This window comes from Lissotriton vulgaris, chromosome 2_1, assembly GCF_964263255.1.
Source record: "Lissotriton vulgaris chromosome 2_1, aLisVul1.2, whole genome shotgun sequence".
In the NCBI taxonomy this organism is placed as follows: domain Eukaryota; kingdom Metazoa; phylum Chordata; class Amphibia; order Caudata; family Salamandridae; genus Lissotriton; species Lissotriton vulgaris.
The window spans coordinates 179,613,417-179,638,464 of NC_141687.1; the positions used below are offsets into that span (position 1 = coordinate 179,613,417).

The 25,048-nt window shown below is 43.8% G+C and overlaps 1 protein-coding gene across 1 annotated transcript in view; it reads right to left on the reverse strand.

Moving 5' to 3' along the window:
* The window catches only part of VPS37D (VPS37D subunit of ESCRT-I), a 172,770-nt gene that overhangs the window by 9,954 nt on the left and 137,768 nt on the right, over positions 1-25,048 (reverse strand). Inside the window, exons 2-3 of the mRNA XM_086954695.1 lie at positions 17,700-17,871; positions 5,505-5,587 (exon numbers count right to left, since the gene is read on the reverse strand). Of these exons, the coding sequence (XP_086810821.1) occupies positions 5,505-5,587; positions 17,700-17,871 (255 nt within the window). The remainder of the gene's footprint in view (positions 1-5,504; positions 5,588-17,699; positions 17,872-25,048) is intronic.

Consider the following 25,048-nt stretch of genomic DNA (forward strand, 5'->3'; position numbering starts at 1 on the left):
ACAACGCATACTTTAACAACGCACACCATTACAACGCAATTTTTACAACGCAGGATCCTTTACAACGAATGCCTTTACAACGCATGACATTACATAGCAGATGCTATTACAACGCATGCCATTACAACGTAGGTCTAGGTAAGTATATTATTTTTTTTATTTAATTAATAAATATTTACTTAATTTTATTTCTTAAATTAATTTTTTATTAATATATTTGTAAATATATATATATATATATATTTTTTTTTTAAATAGTGTAGGTGTTGTAAAATAATATTCTAACTCCAGTTAGTGTAAAAATAGTGTAGGTGTTTTAAAATAATATTCTAACTCCAGGGGGAGTTACCTGTACCCCATAACCCAAACCTAGCCCTGAACCCTAAAAATACCCCTGTACGGTTGCTCCCCCACGCTCCCTGCTCGATCTATCTGCAGCCCCTACAGCCCGCAGCTGAAGCCTCTTGCACCCTCGACCTCCCGACTGCACCTGGTATCGTAGCCTCTGGCAGCATAGTCGCGCTTTGAAGCTCCCGCTCTTGCAGCGCCTTGAAAACTGTATAATATCATCTGCCTCGCGCTCTGTGCTTCTTTCACTGGGATATTAAAGTAGTGCACCGTAGCGTCTCCTACTGTAATTGCGCTTTGAAGATCATTATCGTGTAGCGCTTAGGAAACCCAATTGTTCTCATTTAATTAGCGCTGTGTATTTATCGCTTAGACTTCTGTGTTGTGTAACGCTTCCAAGGTTGGTTGCTTTGTGGATAGCGCTTTAGGTATACACATTGTGCAGGATTTAGGTGCCTTTGATAGCTTGCTGGCGAGCATTGTACTGTGCCTTCGCTGTTTGTTTTCACTTTCATTCCTCCATTTTGTGTTTTGCTCTCCCCTGACCCGCCTCTCTGATCCCGCCTCCCTGCTGACCCTCCCACGCTCCGCCCCCTCCACTGTCCATATATGTCAGATGGTCCCACGTACAGCGTCCACGCGCTACGGCCGCGCCGAAGGTGCGCCAAAGGTAAGCCCGTCTACGCCCGTCCGCGCCTGGACCGCGCCCAGCGCCAGACCCCCTGGTCCCCGTAATGCCCAGCCCACTCGCATCACTTACGAAGCCACCACCCTCCTAGCCCTTAACCCCGGCCGCTCCCCCAACTGCGCCCAAGCCGCTCCTGGACACACCCATGGACCCTTCTCTTGCAACTCCTGCAAGTTCGACGGCACCAAGAACAACTCCTCATCCACTAACACCAACCAGATATCTGACACCAACCACCTTAAATGCATCCTGCTCAACACCCGCTCGGTCCACAGGCACGCCATCAACCTCTGGAATCTACTAGACACCACTTCACCGGACGTCGCCTTCCTAACAGAAACATGGATGAACGCCTCTTCAGCCCCAGACATCACCATTGCCATTCCGAAAGGATACAAGATCATCCGAAAGGACCGCATCAAGCATACAGGAGGAGGCATCGCTATCGTCCATAAGAACTCCATCCGCATCTCAACCAGTTCAGACGTCAACCTCACTAGCGCCGAACACCTTCACTTCCAGATCCACATCGACCCCAAGACCACACTCAGAGGCACCCTCCTCTACCGGCCTCCAGGACCCCGTGCACAATTCAGTGACGACATCACTGACTTTATCACCCCACACGCCCTCCCCTCCGAGGACTACATTCTATTGGGAGACCTCAATTTTCACCTGGAAAAGAGCAACGACAGCAGCACCACCACCCTTCTGGACAATATCGCCGACCTCGGACTCAAACAACTTGTTTCTACGCCCACCCACATCGCAGATCACACGCTGGACCCTATCTTCACCTCCAGCAAACATATCTCATTCAGTCACACCGCAGCTCTTCACTGGACGGACCACAGCTGCGTTCACTTTACCTACAATAAGACCACAATCCACAACCATCCTCAACCCACCCTGCGAAGAAACTGGAACAAAATCACCAGCGACCAGATCTCATCGCTTCTACTAAACCCCCCCGCCCACACCTCAAACCCCGACCAAGCAGCCATCAACCTCACCCAATGGCTATCCAACAGCGCCGACATCCTAGCACCGCTGAAAAAACGCCAAATCAAGCTAGGCAGCAAAAACGCATCCTGGTTCAACGATGATCTTAAGAAATCGAAGAAACACTGTCGCTCCCTCGAAAAGGCCTGGAAAAAAGATCCTAACACCATCACCAGGGACGCCTTCAAAAACGCCACCCGCATACACCACCAACTAATCCGATCTGCCAAGAAAGCCGCATTCAAAGAGCGTCTAGATAACAACGCCCACAATAGCAAGGAATTATTCAAGATCGTCAAAGAATTTACCAACCCATCAGCCAACTCCAACGACATCACCCCCTCCCAAGCCCTCTGCCACTCCCTAGCTTCCTTCTTCCACAACAAAAATCGCAGACATCCACAACAGCTTCGACAACCGACCCGAAGACCAACCTACCCAATCTTCTGCAGGACCTTCACCCCCCTTGAACATCTTTAACGACTGGAACCCAATCTCCACTGAGGACACCATCCGCCTGATGAACTCCATCCACTCAGGATCCCCAACTGACCCTTGCCCTCACCACATCTTCAACAAAGCAGACTCCATCATAGCACCCCACCTCCGAGATGTCATCAACTGCTCCCTCAACTCCGCCACCTTCCCGGAAAGCTGGAAACACGCAGAACTCAGCGCCCTTCTGAAAAAACCCACAGCTGACCCCACCGAACTCAAAAACTACCGCCCCATCTCGCTTCTTCCATTCCCGGCCAAAGTCATTGAGAAAGCGGTCAACAACCAGCTCGCCGCCTTCCTCGAAACCAACAAATCCTCACAGTCCGGCTTCCGAGCCAAACACAGCACTGAAACCGCCCTCATCGCAGCAACAGACGACATTCGAACTCTACTGGACAATGGAGACACAGTCGCCCTCATCCTCCTCGACCTCTCCGCTGCCTTCGACACAGTCTGTCACAGCACCCTTCTACAGCGCCTCAGAGACGTAGGAATCCAAGGAAAAGCACTGGAATGGATCACCTCGTTCCTCACCGGAAGAACACAGAGAGTCCGCCTCCCACCATTCAAGTCAAAGGCCTCTGAAGTCATCTGCGGCGTGCCACAAGGATCGTCACTCAGCCCCACCCTCTTCAACGTGTACATGAGCCCCCTTGCGGCCATCGCTCGCCAACACAATCTCAACATCATCTCCTACGCGGATGACACTCAACTGATCCTATCACTCACCAAAGACCCTAACACTGCCAAAACCAACTTACACGAAGGAATGAAAGTAGTAGCCGAGTGAATGAAGCACAGCCGTCTGAAACTGAACTCAGACAAAACAGAAGTCCTCATCTTAGGCACCTCCCCCTCCGCCTGAGATGACTCTTGGTGGCCAGAAGCCCTTGGAAAAGCCCCCATCCCGACGGACCATGCACGGAACCTGGGCGTCATCCTGGACTCCTCACTCTCGATGACCAGACAAGTCAACGCCGTTTCATCATCTTGCTTCAACATTCTTCGCATGCTCAAAAAAACATTTCGCTGGATCCCCACCGAAACTAGAAAAACGGTCACCCACGCACTGGTCACGAGCCGCCTGGACTACGGAAACACACTATACGCCGGTACCACCGCAAAACTCCAGAAAAAACTCCAACGCATCCAGAACGCTTCAGCCAGGCTCATACTAGACATCCCGCGTAAAGAACACATCTCTGGCCACCTGAAAAACCTCCACTGGCTCCCCGTAAATAAGAGGATTACTTTCCGCCTCCTAACCCACGCACACAAAGCACTTTACGAACTTGGGCCCGAATGCCTCAACACACGATTGTCCTTCTACACCCCCTCCCGTCAGCTGCGATCCTCCAACCAAGCCCTTGCCACGGTACCTCGCATCAACAAAACCACCATGGGAGGTAGATCCTTCTCCTACCTCGCAGCTAAAACCTGGAACTCACTTCCCACTCACCTTCGCCTTACTCAGAACCACCTAGCATTCAGAAAGCAACTTAAAACTTGGATATTCGACAAGTAATTCCCCACCCTCCCTCCAGCGCCTTGAGACCCTATGGGTATGTAGCGCGCTATATAAATCTCTTGACTTGACTTGACTAAAAATACCCCTGTACCTCATAACCCAAACCTAGCCCTGAACCCTAAAAATACCCCTGTACCCCAAAACCCATACCTATCCCTAAACCCTAAAACTACCCCTGTACCCCATAACCCAAAACTATAGCTGAACCCTTAAAATACCCAAACACCTCAAAACATATACCTCAGTACCCCAAAACATATACTCCTATACTCATACTTACTTTTTAAAATTACTTTAATAAATATTAAAAATAAATTAAATTAATTAATTTAACTAATTAAATAATTTTTTGGAATTAAATAAAATGTTTAAATAAAATGATATACTTACCTATACTTACGTTGTAATGGCATGCGTTGTAATAGCATCTGCTATGTAATGTCATGCGTTGTAAAGGCATTCGTTGTAAAGGATCCTGCGTTGTAGTAGTTGCGTTGTAAAAGTAGTCCGTTGTAATAGTTGCGTTGTAATGGTTGTATACCGTATGATATAAATATTGTATACACCAACATGTGCCCAAATCTTTTATGCATTCAAATAGTTTATCAGTTTTATCACAGACTGTCAATTGCCTCAGTATTTAGGTGCAACATCATATCTATGTCGGATGAGTTATAATAAATATGTAACTGGCGTGGACCAACCTGGCTGAAACTGGGCTAGGTTCATTGGCTTTACAGACAGAGCTGGGCTGTTCGTACTGTTGTAGGCCAATGGCAGATTTGCATATAGTTGGTCACAATCAGTAGTGGAACAGTGAGCAATAGAACAACAGAATGGAATGTGTACCACAGTAAATACCGGTGGCCAAGATGAATTCAGGCACTCTACCTATAACTTTCTTATTTTAACTGATTCTACTGGTATGACTTAATATAACAAGCATTGGAAAAGCCAATAACCTTAAACAACCTGTAACCTATAAACAGTTTCAACACAGGAGGGTAGCTACAACATCAAAAAAAAATTAAGGAATAAAGAATGGGAAAAAAACATTAGCAAAGTAAAGTATTGGTCTACAGCCCTGCCATTGTATCCCACTTCTTTTTAGGCGGTGAGCCAATGGAGGAAGGGGTAACAATTACCTGATAATGTATCTGTGTTGGGTAGAAGCAAAACGTGAATGTTTGCTGAAAAGACCAACAGATGAAGAGGGCTGACCCTAAGCCATTCTGTGAACAAATGTAAATGTTTTACTTATGCATATTTAAAACTGCTAAGGTGATCTCTAGGCCAGACCTACAAATGTAAAATAAAAATAAGAAACATTAGCTTTAACATTTTCCAGTATTATTATAGGTCTATCAAATCTAGATCTCAAAAAGAAATTGAGGGCCTTGAGCACGACCAGTATGAACATACACAGGTATCTGCCCTCACCTCGGATTCAAACTCGGCGACATCCAGCTCATCTTGCAGGCTGCAGAGGGCAGTGGGCAGATTCCACGTCTGTAGATGCATTTCTAAAAGAAGAAAACACAAGTAAGGAAAGCTTTGTTCAGAGGTTGTGCCTTAGTGTGCAGAGAGTGGTTTCCTAGAGCTTTAGAAAACAAAAATTAGCATTTGAAAAAACAAAAAAAACACACAAAAAACCAAATCGGCATTAAAAACCAGCACAGCTCTCGTACCACTATTGTTTAGCCTTTCTAGAAGCACAGCTCCTGCTTTAGTGCGGACCTCAATCGCAACTCCTCCTACAGATTTGACATAAAGCACAGCTCTAGTGTCCGTAACATCATCCACCACTCCTTTATCAATAATAAACATGTTTTTTTCAGAATACAGATTTTATCAGCTATGGATGCAAGTTTAGCACATCCACAAGTGATGACATTAATTATGCCTATACCAGAAGTGAGCTCACCCCTCAGTTATCTTTGTGTATCAGCACTGAACCCAGGTACAGTTTTCATATCCGCTCTGACCCCAGCACAGGTCATGTAGCAGTATCTCAACCAACTCCAATATCATAATTCTTGCTCAACCATCTATGTAGCTTTTAAGTCCAAGCAGAGGTCCTGCATTGGTACGGACACTTGCACCTAAAATGAGCTCAAATCTAGCCCCAATACCAGTGCTTGGCATATGAACATGTCGTATATAAGCAAGAATCTCAAGTGAAATATATCACACAATTGCAGAAGGACGCTTTTGAATTTAACATTGACAGGCTCCGTCAAAGAATAGGTAAATCCCTTCCCTTCTAGATAGCTGTTCACCAGTACAAAGGACTTCAGGTCTTGTAACTGGGTGCATTCCCACCAGGTTTGTGCACCTGGAGGGATAACATTTTAAGTCAGTGGTTTACACATCGGTACCAATAAGCAATGACAAAATAGATACTATGCCAAGTCCCCAATCGCGCTTACCTAGATATGACATGAGCTTTCCTGACACTAAATTGATGGTCTCCTCTTGGACCACGGTTGTCCTCAACATCTTCAGCTGGATTCCCACACAGAAGGACAAGAACATACTGGATGAAAGTTCCCCAATCAAGGCAGACGAGACTACTGAGGGTCAGCTGTCAATTATTTTGGCCCAATCAGTAAATATATCCAAACCGAGAAAGTCACTACTCCAATGACTACAAGAGTATTATACCATAATAGAGAAAAGCGTAAATATGACGCAGTGGAGGAGAAGTTATTCCATCCGTCTTGCAAAGGACAGAAAATGTAAGAGTTAATCTGGGACCTTGCAGTGAGGGGTCCTTTATAAAAAAGACGGCATCTTTGGGGGCAACTATTCCAGTTTAGGTTAGAGTGAAGGAGAGTAAGAAAGTTATATTAAGCAGTTCTCTGGACGCTCCACTCACCAAATCCATCACAATGACTACCATTACTAAACTTACACAAGAGAATATATATATATATATATATTTTTTTTTTCGTGGCATGTAGTGCTGTAGATTCACATGCTGTGCATAGTCCTGCCAGCTAGTGTTGGGTCTGGAGTTGTGTAAGCTGTTTTCCTTTGAGTCACAAGACTGAGTAACTCCTCTTCTCGGCGATACTGTGCATGGGCAACAACTCCTTTGTTAGATTGTTTTCCCGCGTTCTGAGAGACTTTTGACAGTTGAGAAAACAGTGTCCCCTGCTTTTGCAAATAATACAGGGCTGTCATATTGTCCGTCCCGACTAGGATAAGTTTGGGAGATAGGTGAGGAAGGAAAGCCTTTAGTACCAGGAAGATCACCTGACGCTCCAAGTAGTGGGTATGTAGAGACTGATGTTTGGCATCTCACAGCCCTTGTACTGTGAGGTCTTGTAGATGGGCACCCTAACTCGTCTCAGGTGCGTCTGTAGTAGGTGTTAGGAGAGAAAAAGGGTCTAAAAAAGGACACCCCTGTAGCAGGTTGTTGGGGTTCCAACATTGTAGAGACTGGTGAGTGCGGCTGTCTATCAACACTACATCTTGGAGGTGACCCTCTGATTGAGACCACTGGCGAGCTAGACATTGCTGCATGGGATGCATGACCAACCTTGCATAGGGAACTTTGGCAATGCAAGAGATCATCATTCCTAACAGACTCATCAAGGTCTAAGCTGTGAGAGTTTTGTTTGGTTGGAACTGTGGTAGAGTGACCTGAAATTTCGGACCTCAAGTGGGATTAGGATAAGTTAGCCATAAAGGGGTGTTAGAATTGCTCCTAAGTAAGGCTGAATTTGGAGAAGATGAAGTTGAGACTGGGGGAAATTTATTGTAAACCCTAGTCTATGAAGTAGATCCACTGTCAATTGAGTGTACTGTTAACACTGTAGGTGGGTACTGGCTTTGATGAACCTATCATCCAGGTATGGGATTGTGTGAACGCTTTGACTTCACAGATGTGCTGCAGCTACTGCTAAACTTTTTGTGGAAATTCAACATGCTGTGGTCACTCCAAATGGTGGAAATTTGAATTGGTAATTTTTGTCTGTGACAAATCTGAGGTTTTTGTAGCGTGCAGGTTGTATTGGTATATGGAAATAGGTCTCCTTTAGGTCAACTGTTGCCATAGAGTCGCTCTGTTGGAGAAGTGGAATAACAGACTGTATAGTAATCATATGGAAATGTTTCGATAGGATGTACGGGTTGAGGGGTCGGAGATCTAAGATGGTCTGAGTGACCCATACTCTTTGGCAATGAGAAAGTATAGAGAATATACACCGGATTCCTGTTGTTGAAGCGGGACATGTTCTATAGCTCCCTTGAGAAGAAGGGCCTTGACTTCTTGTTTGAGAAGTGTCAGATGATCTTGTGCTAACCTGCGAGTTCGAGGAGGGATAAGGTGGTGTGGTAATGAGCTCCAGAAAATAGCCATGTTGGATAATGGGTAGTACCCATTGGTCTATGGTGATGGATTACTAGATTGGTTGGAAAGATTGTAGTCTGACCCTGACAGGTGTGGAGTGATCAGGGGGGGGATTGGAAGGACTCTGGGTAGTCACTCCTTTGCAGTGGGTTTTGCTCCGTGTGTGGCGGCACCTTTGGAGTCAGGTGGAACTTGACCCCAGATAAAGAGTGGGTCAGAAGGAGCCGCTTTGCATTTTTTTGTCTACACGTGGGGTGATAACTCAGGCGAGGACTGGCTCTTAAACAAGCATTAACATGGCCAATAGGTCTCGCCTTTGGGACCTTGCCAGAGTCTGGCAAGACCTATTGGCCTTGCCAGACTCTGTTTTACCCCATGGTCACAGGTTTGAAATCTGATGGGCCGTTCAGCTTTTCATCCCTCACAGGTTGATAAAACAAATATCACCAGTGACATTGGATTACCAGATCTGACAAATTCATAGGATGCTTTTACCACTGTTGGTTTCTACAACAATATGTTTTCTATTGAGCCCTGACTACACAGCAGCATGGTATTGTGACACATACACACACACACAGACACACAGACACACACACACACACATGCTGCAAAAAACGGCCCTGTAGCAAAAACGGCCCCCTGGGGCCCAAAAACGCCCCCCACTCATGCGGCCGACCGGGGGATTGCCCGGTGCCCGCAACGGCCAGTCCGGGCCTGCACCCCACCCCACCCCACCCCATTCAGATTGCGCAGAAACTCCGCTGACAATCTGGCAGAAATGGGAATAGGATAACAGGACGAACTTTGCATGTGCAGAGTGGAGCTGGATTTTAGGGTACCCCAAAACAGTGACTAATAATGTAAAATACCAGCTCACACAATTTAAAAGATTATCTGTTGTAGTTCTAGTCTTTTACATGTTTCCTTCACACTATTGGTCAGATGGCACGCGCCAGCTGTGGAATATTTATTTACATATTTAAGTGACGTTAGTGCTCTAGCCCCGCACTGACAGTTGACCTTCGTTAACTCTGGCAGTCACCTGTTGCTCCCTGCAAGCTCTGTTCTTTTAGAATAAATACTTGATTATCACAGTATCTATTTCGTGATTGTGTTTAATGAAATCACTACATTATCTTTCCCCAAAAGTAATAAACATAATGTACCCAGCTAGATAACAGGAATAACTGAGGTGACGCCAAGATGGCTGCAGATCTACATATGGTGTGTGTAATCCTGCACCTCCTACGGGTAAGGTTTTCTAACATGGCCCCATGCTCAGACAGAGAGAATGAGTGTGACGGCCCAGATGCTGCACAAAACGTGACGCAGTTACGTCAAGAGGTGTCAGCGGTGGGCGGAGAATCAGAAACACTGACTCGGACAGAGGGCAGCGAAGTGGACTATCTGACAGCTGTAAGGATGGGAGGAGGAACGTCCATCGTGCAGGAGACAGGAGGAGCCACAGAAGGTCAGCGTGAAGACCCTGTGCGACAGGAAGTCAAGCAGGAGAGAGACCCTTCTAGAGGCAACGCCTACCGGTCCAAGAGGAAGAGGACGGCAAGACTCCCTCGGCCACGTCCCCGGAGGGCCGTGGCTTCAGGCAAGCACCTTTGTTTAAGTTCTTCACCTTTGGGAGGTGGCGAATGGGACACAAAATCACCTTATATAACTCCCCCTCACAAAAAGTGCACCAACCCTGACCCTAGGTGAAAAGGGGACAGTTTGAGTTTTCTTTTGGTACAAACAAACCTGGTTGTTATTTTCTGTCTTGAGGGACAAACCTCCTTTTCTGTTTGATGGGACCCGGAGAGGAAGAGAAGACAACTCAGTACAGAGCCAAGAACTCCTGATGGGAGAACCGACAACCCGTACAGCGAATGAACTGGCATAACGTTGACAATCTGGCACAGTTATCTTTCTTTTTTTTCCTTACATATCTTCCCCAAAAGCTTTCTTTTGGAACACTCCTCCACCTAACAATTAAACATCTGTTTACACCCTTTTCTGGGCTGAGCATCCATTGGTATCAGGTGATGACCGCTGTGAACAGAGAATCAGAAATCACTATAGTGCATTCACTAGCATACTGTATGTTAGGATTAAATCCCAAACATGGAAAAGGAAAGATCTGCTGCTAATTTGTTTCACTGGTGTTGCTATTGGCTAAAAAGAGAATCATGATGTCACCATGGCCCCCGCAAACATATGTCATGTTAATTAGCTTTGTAAGGCGCAACAAAAACCCCATAGAGTGCGCCGAGGCACTGAGAAAGATCTCAATCAAGAGGAAAAATCAGGAACTCAGGAAAGCCAAGTGTTAAGACTTTCTACACTGACGGTGGCAAGAAGTTGTTCTCATTCACAGGACTAGTTCCAGAGCTTAGCTGCTAGAAAGCGTACAGAGGAGCCAGGAGAGGGAAGGTAATGAGATTGCTTGTGGATAAATGAAGATAACGAGCAGGGTGATAAACAGTGATTAGTGCCTAAAGAAGATGAGACCTGAATTGGTTAGTGCACGATGAGTAATAAAGCGCTTTACAAATGGAGCACTTCTAGATAGGGAGCCATACCAGTGCTTTGAGATTCACCTCCTGGACCCTATTTTTGCCAAGTTCAGCCACATGAGTTGATGAGCAAACCGCAGTTCTTTGAACAGACCATGCCCACGTCAAGTTCAGCATCCAAGTGCTGGTCCAAGGCACACGCATCGCAGCCAAACCCCTCCACTGAAACTGAAACTGGAACAGCATCACTGACAAAGACTGATACACTGCTCTCGCCAAGCCAAACACAGCAACAGCCTCCCAAAATCCAATCAAGAATTTTAGCTATTGGATCACCTACTGCGCCGACCTCCAAGCCCCACTGAAACATAGGAATGCAACAAGATCCAGACCCCTAGCCAGTTGGAAATTAGAATGATGAAAAGCCACTGCAAACAACTAGAACTCAAATGGAGAATGAGCCAGAACTATGCAGACAGGGGCACGTTCTTATCCACCTTAACCCTTTCGATGCTGATGACGAGCTCAGCTCGTCATGATGCACGGTTGAGCTGTGCTGATGACGAGCTGAGCTCGTCATGAACAATGGGAATATACGAGTGCCAGCACAGGGGGGGGAAAACACCTAGCAGCCAAGGTGTTAAGAAGCTACCACCAAATGATCCGGACCACCAAACGAGTCACTAAGGCCGACCACATGTATTTCAGCACCTACAGCAGAGAAGATCTTTTTGGCATTGGGAAAGACTTCACCTCACCATCAGCCACCTTCAACTCGATCACCCCCTCAAAGGGCCTCTGCAACAATCTCTCTTAATTCTTCAGCAACAAAATCACCATTATTTATATCAACTTCAGCCCACAACTGAACCAGAAAGATTTCGCCAAACTCCTGATTTTATTAAAAAAAACAATGCTAACAAATTGGCCCATCACCACCCCAGAAGAAACCACTGCCACCATGAAGTGCATCCATTCAGGGGCTTCATTGGACCCCTGCCCTCGCCACGCCTACTCCAGAGGACTGCAACCCATCAGCGCCACGATCACACCCATTCGGATTCCTCCACCTGCTTCCCAGATGCTTGGAAACATGCAACTGTTCTCCCATTGTTAAAGAAATCTTCTGCGGACCCTTCAATGTTCATCAACTACAGATCGCTCTCCTTTCTACCATACCCGGCAAAGGTCTTAGAAAAAAAAAAAATAATCGACATACACCTCACCGAATACCGCAACTACTTGACAACACTCAGTCTGGTTTCAGACTCAACCACAGCACAGAAACTGCTCACAGATGACATCCACTTGACTATAGACAGAGGGGACACGGCAGCCCTTAACCTCCTGGGCCTCTCCACAGCATTTAATACAGTCTCCACACCATCCTCATCCTACGCCTATATGAAATCAGAATCCTGGGACAAGCACTCCGATTAATCTTCTCCTTCCTGACTTGAAAGACCCAGTCAGTCAGCCAAGCACCACACACCTCAGACACCCCCGACCTCCTCTGCAGCGTTCTGCATGGATCCTCCCTGAGCCCAATGTTCTTCAATGCATACATGATACCTCTAACCAACACCATCTGCTCTCAAAACCAACGTCCTCTCCTATGATGATGATGCACAACTCCTCTCGCCCTCATGGACAAAACACTCAGATCAAGTTCAATGCCTTCATGACTAAAATCACCCACTGGATGAAGGCCAACTTTCTAAAGCTGGGAACAGCATTTCAACGAGGGACTCTACTTACCAGACAACAGAGCTAGTACTGGCACCCACGCCAAGAACCTCAAGATCATCATTAACAGCAAACTTGACATGACCACCCAAGTCAATGCCGTCACTGCTTCGTGCTTCCATACCCTGAAGATTTGAGGAAGATTTTTAAATGGCTTCCAATAAGCACTTGGAAACCATCCCGAATGCCCTGGTCACAAGCAAGCTGGACTGTGGGAACACCCTCTATGCCGGGTTCAACAAAAAACTTACCATAAGTGTGCAGACCGTTCCTAACTCAGCGGCCAGTATCACTCTTACCCTCCCATGTTGCGCTCACATTACACCACACCTAAAGTAGCACCACAGGCAACTACTCACCCACACTTTCAAAGCACTACGCAATACTTGTGCAGCATACCTTAACATTTACATCTTCTTGCACACACCTCCGCTACTCCAGACTCCCACTTTCGCAAAACCCACATATATGGAAAGCCATATCTGGCAGTCGAGTCTTCTATATTGCTCCTAAAGCATGGAACGACATACCACTACACATAAGAGTCTCTGTCTTGCTTCTTGAATTACAAACATAGCTCAAGACCTGACTTTTGGCACAGTCCCACTAGGCCGTAGGTTTGTCTAGACTCGCTCCTGTTCAGCACCAAGATATCCTCCCAGATTACAGTGCACTCTACAAATGTGCATAACAAAATACGGTTCTTTCTCCCTGCTCCTTTGACACAGAGGAGCAGGTAGGAAGACTGAGTACAAGTAGTGTGCTCAGTTGATTCTAATCGCATAACTTGTACCTTTAAAAAACTGGAAGATCTCTTTGGAAGTGGAGAAAGACTGTCAAGGTAAATTGGCAGCGTAATAATATTTTGATTATTAAAAAGCTTTTAGGCCTATCGTTATGATACCAAGTTTGGGTGGTAGCTTGATTACTTTTCTCATATTGTACATAATGAACTTTTATGTCTCTTTCAGCGGAGAAGAAGTGAAGCCAGAAATCTTAATTGAATGTCACTACGTTTTTTTTTTATGATGTTCTACGTGTTTTGGGCCCAGATCAGTTTTCAAGGGGTTTCTACATCCTGAAAGAGGTTAATAATCGGACAGCAATTCTAAATGGTTAGGGGACATGTTTAGGTCTTGCCTGAGCCAGCGCATGCGCAGGTCTGGCGAGACACTTAGTGAGTGGGCTTTAGAAATCCGACCACAAGCTTTTGCTTGTGGCCTAAAGCTTGCGGTTATGCGCACGGGCACGCACACAGCCGCCATCTGCCTTTTCTATCTCTTCTTCATTAAGCGTCACACGCCATCTGGCTTTCCTTGTCACGACTCATTAACTCTCGTCATGACTCTGGCTTTTCTCTCTGCCTTTAGGCCCCGCTCTCCCTAAGAGCCTCCTCTCTGCCCCCTCCCATGCTGCTCTTTCACACCAGCCACCTCACGTGCTCTCCTCTCTGCCCTCCGTCGCAAGCTCACTTCTGTACCTTAGTCTTCTTGCTGTCCCTCATTGCCACCTCGTTTGCACCCTCCCACGTTGCTCTTCCATACCACCCACTCATGTGCCCTTCCTCGCCAGTCCCCTCTGCCCTCATGAGCTCTCCCTCACCTGCCTCCTCCCATGCCCTCTACCCTCCTACCCCCCCCCCCCCCCCCCCACCCTCTCGCGCGAGCTGCTTGAAATGCCTCCTCTCCTTCCCCATGCTCTGTCACAAGCCTTTGCGGGCGCCTCCCCCCCCCACAGTGTTCTCTCTACCAGCCTCCTCCTTTCCCCCGTGCTCATTTCCCCTGTGCCTCACTAGCCTCCTCCTATGCAACCCCCCCCGCTCTCACCATCCTCTCCCATGTCATACTCTTTCCTCCCACTAATCTCCCTCACTAGCCGCTCCTTTTCCATTTACCTCGTCCATTGGTTTTCTTCAGTAGCCTTTTCCCGGATCCCTCCTTTTGCACCAACCCATACCTCCCCGTATCTCCCCCTCAACAGCTATCTACTTTAACCTCCACCCGCCTCTTGTGCACTCTCCCCTTTGTGGCTCCTCCTAGCAACCTTTCTGACCAGACCTTGTCAGTACCCATCTTTATCTCTCGCCTCAAACTGCTCTCCCTCACTAACTTCGTTAGGACCTCCTGCCTTCCACCTGCTCCCCTCCCCCTTGCCTCCGTCACATTCCCCGTGGTAGAACCATCTAGTCACTAACTCCGCCCACCTCAACAAGCCCTCACCTTCATGCCCCTTCACTCTATAACCAGGTGTTGATTTTCATCGTTTTACCAGTAGTCTCTCCCCTGGTCTCCTCCACCAGACCCTTGTGGCCCTCTTTACCACTAGCCTCTTTAACACCTGTTGTGCCCGCCTCCACTCCATTTCTTCAGCCCCCTCTATTGGACACTCGCATTCAGGGGTGTATTCCGACAAATATTTTCTGTCCCATTTTATTTTCATTTTTCCCCTTTTCTCTCCCTCCCATCTGTCCCCTTCACCAATTTAGCTCCCTCCTGATTTCTTTACATGCACCTGTCTTTTATTATCTCTGTCTCCTGTTATCTCTGTCTCTTTGCTCCTCTCACTTTTCTGCTCTCCTCGATTTTTACCATTCCTCTCCCTTTAATAATGTCTCCATTGTCTCTTAACTCACTCCTCCCGACCCCTTACCATCCCCACTTCCTTCATCTCCTGTTGTACTTTCCCCTCTCACTCCTCCACATTTTGTACCATTCCCTCCTCAATCTTTGCCTTTATTTGCGTCTATCCTCGAGTCCTCCCACCCACACTCTTTTGCCTCCTCACTCAGCGTCTCAGCAATTTTTTATATCTCTGTACCCTCCTCTATACCCCCCTCTTTTCTTTAGCTCTCTGTGGCTCTCCCTCCACCACCCATTCTGTTATCACCTCCTCTGTGTTTCTCCCACTTTATTTCTTTCTCGCTCTCTAGCCTTCTCTGCCCGTGTGCTCTGCTCTTTACACCAACACCCTTTATGCCCCATCATGCTCACCCTTTTTTACAGCCTACACCGGTCAGGTTTCCTCTTGCCGCACTCCCTCCTTTGCCTGCATTCTCTCTCCTCCTTTCTCGCAAACCTTCTCCAGCAGTTTCACATCCGTATGCTCTCACTTCCACCTCTTTTCTCGGTTTGATTTCCCTTTACTTCTTCAGTTAATAACCCCTTCCACTTCCCCTCGCCCTCACTCCTCCTGCCCACTCATGTTAACTCAGTCTTTACTTTCGCCCACAAATTCCTACCCCAGCCCTGCCTTTCCTCTCTTGGCCCATCTCGGCTTCCCTACAACCCCTAATGTCTCTCTCACCCCCACAGCCATAGATTCTTTACTCGCCCACTTCACAACCCATAACTTCCCCAAAACCGCTCCTTACTACCCGTTTATCCCTCACCCTGAAAATGTATTCTAACCCTCTTCCATATCTTCCCTCCCACACCCCCTTTCGCTGCCCTCCCGTAGTCATTTGTCTCCGACATCAAAATTATTTGAGTCCTATCTTGCCTCCACAGCCCTCAGTGGGTCCCCATCTCACTTCCACGCCACTCAAAGGCTCCTTCCGTTGTGCATTCATGCCCTCCTTTTACTACCCACCCCATCCTCACTGTGATACTTTGCCTCCCTCATTCCTCGTTTCCTCCTTTACCACCTCACCAAATCCTTCGTAGCCACGCCCATTCCTTCCTTCACTTCACTTCACTTAAATAGTTTTGCAGACAAAGGAGTGGAAAGCAGGTGGAAAATTAGCAAAACCTGTTTAAAAGATAACATTTTTAATAAGCATTGGCTTAGCCAATACGTCTCGCCTTTGGGACCTTATAAGTGTTTAGCCATGCAACACAATGTTGTTGCACCAAGGATATTGTGCTGGATAACTGCAGCACGAGATCCTTGGTGCAACAACATCAACTGTTGCATAGCTAAATACTTATTAGGTACAAGGTTTAGCCATGCAACAGCTGATATTGTTGCACCAAGGATATTGTGCTGCAAAACTCAATACTTATAAGGTCCCAAAAGCGAGACCTATTGGCTATGCCAATGTTTGTTTTTAATTGTTGTTCTGTGAATTCTACTGGTTGGAATATTTTGCTTTGAACGTTTGTGCGTGATATTTTTCATCAAATGGGGCATAGAAAGTTTGAATAAAGATGTGTTTCACTGCGCATGGACCTTGTCAAACCACAGGTACATTCATTTTTGGGCAATTCATAAAATAAGGGGTAGCAGAGAACTGAAAAAAGCCTTTCTGGGGGCAGTTAAAATGCTGGTTAGATGCGATTCTACAAAGGCATGCTGATGTGCAGATATGTAGTTTTTCCAGTAACATATAGAGATGTCTTATTCTAGATAATTTTAATCATGCTCTTTTGGCACAGGAAGTAGGATTTGTAGCTCTTTTCTGGAATACAATTAGACAAGCGCAGGAAGGATTGAATCAAAAGCTGGATTTTAATTTCACGGTGACTCACCAATAGAAATACTAAACACATGTCTGCATCTGGAGATCAGTTGATCTTGACAGCCATTATATTTTAAAACTCTTACCTATGATTGCATCTACGTGTTGCATGACCTATGGACCTAAAGTGGTCTGTTAGAGGCTCCTCAAGGTAGTGGATAATGGAAAGACCAAAACAACATTGTGCAGCAAAGGGGTAATGGCACAGCAAGTGTCCCACATCTTTATTAAACTGAAGAACTGAGATTGCATTGTATTATATTTTCATGTATACAATGCTTCATTACCCATGGATACATGGATAGGGTAGTATATTATTGTCCTGTTAAAGATTTTACTGCATGAGGTAAAAATAATAAAGTTGGATGGAGAAATAACCATAGGCACCGTCTACGAAAGTTCCCACCCACCAAAAGGCAAAGTTAGAGCTCTGTGCCAAGCAATTCCACAAAGCAAATGAATTTAGGATTTTTTATAGATAAAGCACACAGCCATGGTCAATCTATGGCTGCAGGATGGTATGGCGTCAAAGCATCATCATAAGTGTCCTTCTCCAAGGAACTCACCAAGCTGTCGTTGTCTGTCCCGGCACGTGTTCACCACCTCGGCTAGCTGCTGGTACTTGATAGCTAGGTTGGCTTTGCCATTCTCCAGACGTGGCCGCAGGGCCAGATTTTGCCTGGCCAAGCTGTAGTTTACTGACAAATGCATATTCCGCTCGGTCTTCAAGCTCTGGAACTGAAAGAGGAGAAACGAGAGTTAAGTAAGGATATAGAGGTAGCCAGGATATGAAATATGGTGTGGATATATTTATTGCGGAGGAGTCCTCTTTGAGGACAGAGACATGGTCACTAATTCCATTTAAAGCAGAAAAGCACTTCAATTACATGTCCAACCTCCAGCTTTTGAGAATTGATTCCAAGGAAATCAGCAAAGGTCAGATCCAAAGATCCATATACAACAGAAAATGGCCAGGGGGTGGCAGGGACATAAGGGGCAGGCTACGTGCATAGTCTCTAGCCTAAGTAAGGCTGGAAGTTGAGGGAGTACAAGACAAGCTTTTCAGAAAATGCAGTCAACTTGAGTGATCCTGGAATGTAAACGAGACACAAAAGGTAATACATTGTTTGCCAGGAACTAATTAACAAGCTGAAATGAATGCCATTCCCTGCGCTGAGATACAAAGGATGTAATGTAACACTACAGCAGAAACCAGGTGTCAGTATCACAAACCCACCACACCCTTCTGCTCTCCAAGTAGCGCTGCCCTTTGTGTGACACATCAGCCAAGCACCTATCTAAACCAAAAGTTCAAAATCCACCCATTCTGGCTTTACCATGAAAAACAGCACACATGCCACGTGAGTGGGTATCGACGAGCTCTCGTTAGCATTATCTATTCTACCAAGACATAATACACAACAGGTAACAAAAGTGCTCATTAAATTACAACTATAAACATACCCCCAACTCAGCCAGACTATAAAATTAACTGAGCGTGAACAAACCAAACACTTGCTGCAAATACATACTATAGAAAAGGGCGCAGATGCCATATTAAGGACTACTGCCTTAAAATACTATTTAGTAATAACTACAGGCGTGTGCATGCACGATGACATATGCAAAACAGAATGAGGCAGGCACCATTTTTGTTATTATAATCGATTCATGATGATGGATTACACTATCAGTAAATAAAATTACATGTTACAAACACAATTTCCAACCTGAGCAACGCTAGCAATTGTAAATGTCCATATCAATAACACCCTTTTCCAAATTGTAAAGTTTATGTTTCTTCTTTATTGTTCCAAGTTCATGTTTTTTTCATAATGCATCATTTCATTGTTCAGTCCAACCACAGGGTACAAATCATAAGGAGTTCTTCAGCAATTGAAAAAGCCAACAGATCTTGCCAACACGTGTTTCATCTGGCACATATGCCAACGACTTCGTCAGGGCTGAAAACAAACAGTAATTAACCTTAGATTCATATTGATATAGACTTTCATAGACCATGAGAAAATCACATGGATAGTTATAAGAAAACTAGGAAAGAAGAACTTACAGAAAGAGTGCTAAATAGAGATCACCTCCCAAGTGAAAAAATGCAAACACTATCACAAAGTTAAAGCTAGATTAAAAAGAAAGAAAATAAGAAGCGTAAAAAGAAAACCAACACCTCTTGTGCCAAAAGTGCCGGGACACATTAGCCAACCCATACGTGAAGGTGAAGATATATAAAGGATAGGAATTGCCCCTAAAAGGTTGCAAAGTGTTCTGCACTTACATTGTGCCTTAATCAACTTACCAATAAATTATATTACAGAAATGGCAACGCAAATGAAATGAAAAGAGTCCAATAGTCAAACGACCAAATAAATTCAAAAACCTAAGAAGGGAGAAAATTCACAATATATTAACCATCATTCAACATCGTCATAAATATTCTCAATTGAGGCAAAATTAAATGTATTGCGTTTTGACCCTAGTGACAAGAGTTTCCCATCAGTTTGTCTTAACAAGGTTGAGGATGGGGATTGTGCATAATCTAGTTGTATTCCCTTCGCTGAACCTGCATCCTGTTGGCCCTTGTCCATGTGACAATACTTCTTCACAAAGCACCACACACTTTCTCCTGCTGTGTCAATTGTATGGGAATTTTCGTAAAACTTTTTTAAAACATATTTTTATCAAGTTTGGTTTTAGAACAGTTCAAGATTCTATGAAATTGCTTTTTAATTTGCACCATCCCGATGTATGCTTTTATACTGCTACCTTCCTCCTTAAAGCAATTAGTGTTAGGAAAAGCATGAGTTTAACTATTTATTTAGTCCCTGCCTGTATAATATGTTTTTTTTATTTTTTTTTATTTCGAGCGTTGAACTGAAAAAGTAATTGTATTGTAAATGTTGTATGTTTTGCATTTATTATATGTGTGCTTTTATGGACATGTCTTTTGTTCCGAATAAAGCCTTATGAAATTAAATGAAATGTATTGCGTCAATATTTAAAACTCTATCTGAATTTATTTCCAAGTTAAACGTCTGCAAAGTAAAATAAAAAGGCTACACAGCAATTGAACAGAGCCCTTTCCCTTTCCCTTTCAGTCAAGTCGGAAAGGTGTATCAGAATCAAAGAACTCACTCACCCGCACAACTCCTGGAAGCCTCTTCCATTGTATAAGGAAAGGAGGTGTTGCTGTTTACATCTTTCTGGAGTTATACATGCCCTTATTATTGTTCAAGTTAACTGGATGATCCTCTACCCTGGGTGACCCATACCCCCTTTTTTCCACTCCACATTTCACACAAAAATCTATACTGGTGTTTGTGGAAGGGGTTTTGCTTTTTTGGCACATATCGACTTTAGGAGGGTTTCCATTGTATTGGTTGTGACTACACATATCTTTTTTTTTATTTTTAAATGTTTTTATTATTGCAAGAAAAAACGGCTTATAATTACATGTCATGATAGTAGCAATAAAAGAATAGATAAACATTAAATTATCATCACAAAAGCAATCAGAAGAACAGAGGAGTGAACTAATACAATTTAACAAAAGCAAATGTAGTTTTAACAACCATAAAAAAGTAAAGATCTCCTTAGACTTAGCCTCTTCAGACTTGATTGCCATAAAGTTAACATTTCAAAGTTCAAAGAAATTTTTCCAGATTTTTTCCTTCTTTTTTATTGCCTGTGGACCTCTATGTCCTGCTAATGAAAGTTCCATTGTTCTTATTTCATTTATCGAGGTAAACCATTCAAGTGTGTTTGGAGGTTCTTTTGAAATCCATGATCTTGCTATTACTAACCTGGCACAGGCGAATATTATAGTTATCAAGTCTTTATGCTGACAGTTATCGCCTTGAATGTCCAATAGCACCAAGAGAGGTGGGGTAATAATTTGTTTATTATTTATGACATCTATTATCCCCTTCCAGAATGTAAGTAACCCTGGACAAGAGAAGAGCATATGTTCTATGCCAGCTGCATCCAAGTCGCATTTCTGACATTTTGTTCAGTCATTTACTTGATTCCCCTGTGCCCAGCTTGATATTCTTTGCGGCGTATAATATAATTGCATAATGGTTCTATACGATTGTAATCCTAAATTAGATGAATGGACTATTGAGTTTATATGGCATAATGAAGCTACAATCTGTATGGGATTGATTTTCATACCCAATCTACAAGTCCATTTAGACGCAATGTTAATGCGATCAACCGTTTTACCCCTAATTAAGTGTCCATAGCCCAGACTAATAAGTGATTTTATTTTGTCAGAGTATAAACATGCTAATAGGTCTGATTGGGCCACTTTGAATATTTTCATCTTTCGGTGCAGGTAGTCTCTTATTTGGATATATTTAAAAATACATTTCATCATTTAGATCAAATACTAGTTTTAATGTGTCGAAGTCCATAAGACCATTTGGGCCATATAAATCCCCCAATGTATAAACGCCATGTCTAGCCCAAATATTTCCTGCCCCGTCTGAGAAAATATCCGGTAGGCCTGGGTTGCCCCATAGTCTGAGTTCCGCATTGAAGAAAGATATCTTATCAATGATGATTTGGTCCCAAATTTTTTTGATATGATTAGCGGTCTTAAACTTAACTCGTTTAAAGTAATTAGGATCATGTAAACTAAATAGAAACTGGTTGCTATCGGGTCCCAGCATGTATTGATGGTAAAATAATGAACTATCATCTTTCAACAAACTTCTTTACGACGAAAAAAAGTCGCAAGAAAATATATCTTAAAGTCGGGGAAAGATAGTCCCCCTTTTTCTATTGGTAGTTCTAAAACTTTTATAGCCCTAAGTGCTTTTTTGTATCCCCATAGGAAGCTGCTACAGATACCTTCTAGTTTTTAAAAAAAATGTCTACTAGGTTTTAGGGGTATGGCCCTAAATAAGTATAGTAATTTCAGTAGATTTTTCATTTTTACAAGATTGATGCGCCCCACTAAACTAAACGGAATCTTATGCCATTTTTTAAAAATTAAGGCAATTTCTTTTAATAAGGAGTCATAGTTCATAGTTATTATCTTATCTATATTCGCTGCTAGCTTGATTCCTAAGTAAGTCGCACTTTGACATATGCCAGGAATAGACTCTGCCGGTTTACAATTAGCAATGACTTGTGTCTTGCTTACATTTAATTTGTATCCTGACAATACCAAACTGTGCAGCTTCTTCGAATATTTCAGGTATGGCTCTAACTAAGTCTGAGGTATATACTGCAATGTCATCTGCGAAAGCAGTTATTTTCAGACTCTTCCCGCCATGGTAAGTTGGAATAATATTAGCTTGTACTAACAGTGCATTTAAAAATGGTTCTAAAGATAGAGCGAAGAGCAGAGGGGACAGAGGGCATCCTTGCCATGTTCCCCTCCCTATCTGAAAGTTAGCTGACTCCTTTCCCCCATAACTAATCTTGGCCAATGGGTTGTCGTAGAGTGAGGATACCCAATCGAGATATTGGCCCTGAATGCCCATCTCCTTTAACACTTCCCACAAGTATTCCCACCCCACTCGGTCAAATGCCTTTTCCGCATCTAGCATAACCATTCCGAGTGGGATGAGAGTAGTTGAGGCTACGTCAAAAGCTGTAATTGCAGTATTTACATGGGCCGTGGTGTCTCTTCCCATCACGAACCCATGTTGCTGCAAATTGACCAAATCCGGCATGATGGAAGCTAAGCGGTTTGCCAAAATCTTAGAAAATATTTTTACATCTGAATTGAGCAGAGATATTGGCCGTTAAGAGCCACATTCCTCAGGGGGTTTATTCTTTTTGAGAAAAAATATTATTTTAGCTATTTTCCAAGATGTAGGAGCTTTCCAGATGTAGCTATCGAGTTAATTACGGATTCTAGAAGATGCAGTAGTTCTTGTGCACAGATTTTATACAGTTCCAGGGGTAGACAATCCTCTCCAGTAGCTTTTCCCAGATGTAGGGCAGAGATAGCTAAGTTTATTTCAGCTAATGTTATTTTTGAGCTAAGTTGTTGAAGAGTTTCTATATCAATATCTCTTTGTGTTGATAAATGTTCATTGAGATATTGCAATATTATAGCCTTGGTGGGAGTATTATCTGGGGTGTATATTTGTCGATAGTATCTAACAAACTGATCTAAGATCTGATCTGGTTGTTCATACTCAAGTTGATCGGGACCTTTGATAGTTTTAATTCTTGTTTTTGCTTTTTTGTCTGCTACCTTATATGCCAGCATTTTGCCGATTTTATCTCCACCTTCATATTGAGCCATTTTATACTTATGGATCTTGGTACAGTATCTCTCTCTAAGAGTCGTTTTAATAGAGGATTGTAATTTACACAGCTCTATTCTTAATTCATCAATCTTGGATGTTGCTTGTGTAGTAGCTTCGGCAAGTTGCAGTTCTGTTTGCAATATATTAGAAGTAATTATCTTAGTGGCTCGGCGTTTCTCAGCATTTGACCGCAAAATATATTGCTGAACGAATCCCCTAATACTGCATTTACAAGTGTCCCACACTGTGTTTATATTAGCTGAATTAATATTCAGCTCTATAAATTCTTTAATGTGCTCTTTTAATAATGTAACAAAGCGAGATTCTACGAGTAAGTATCTTGGAAAAGTAAAATGTTGTGTCTCCCGCCTCTGATCTCTAACTTCGATTTCAAATAATATCGGATTATGGTCAGATGTGATCCTTGGACATAATTCAATGTTGCAATGACCGATTATTTGGTCCGTTGCCCAGACCATATCTATTCGGGAGCAAGATCTATGGGGCGCCGAGTAGTAAGTATGTCCCACTATAAGAGGGTATTTAGAGCGCAATATATCCTTCAAGTTATGCAATCTACCCAGTTCCAAAATCGCAGATCTAACTTTGCGCATTCTAACTAGGGAGCCCTGCCCAGTAGAATCTATTTTGTAGTTAATAACAGTTAAAATCACCCATGACCAAGACCTCCCCCTCCCATTCTAATAACTCTATACTTAGCTGTTTGTACAGTTTAGGGTCATCTATATTAGGCCCATATTCCAAACATAGAACAAATTGTTTGCATTTGTATTTTACTTGAGCAATCGCCCACCTTCCCCGTGCATCTGAAGCGGTCTTAAGAATTTCAGCCACCATTCGTTTTTGTTTAAGAATGGCCACCCCCCGGATTGAGGCTCCCAAAGTTGAGCATACCACCAACTCGTAACCCAATTGAGATAAACATTTTCTGTCCTGGTAACGAATATGTGTTTCTGACAAGAGCACAAAATGGGGTTTATACACATCAATCTCCTCTTGTACTAATCTTCTCTTTTGCTTGCGATTGAGGCCTGCAACATTCCAAATTAATAGTCTTAACTTAAGCATTTCTTATATTGATAGCTTTAATTCTCCTCTGTACATAGTCTTTATTGAACAAACATGACTTGCTTTTGTCTAATGCATATTTCTTTCTTGCAATACAAATGTTTCCCCCCTTTTTGGACCCACCCTTGCCCACTGCCCAACCCCACCACTTCACCCTCACGTCTCTGAGGGGGGAGCACCCCTCTATCCCTTGCTGCCGCTGTAGGGGCAGCGTAGTGAAGTGTTAAGCATGGAGACTACCCCACCTGCTTCCAACATAAAAGTCTTCAATTTATCAAAGAGAAAAAAGCAAAGAAAAGAAAGAGACAGACAAAAGAGAGAACCAGAAAGGGAAAGAAAGGAAAGAAAGAAATGGAATAAAGAGGAAAATAGAAGAAGATGAAAAAATGTGAAAGAAGTTCTTCCCTAGATGTGCTTCATTTAGCACTACAAAATCGAGTATTTCTCGGATAATCAGCTCGTCTGAGGATGTATCCTATGAAATTATTTCAATTATCTCTTTCTATCTTAAGCCTGCTTCGTTTAACATTGGAAATTGAGTA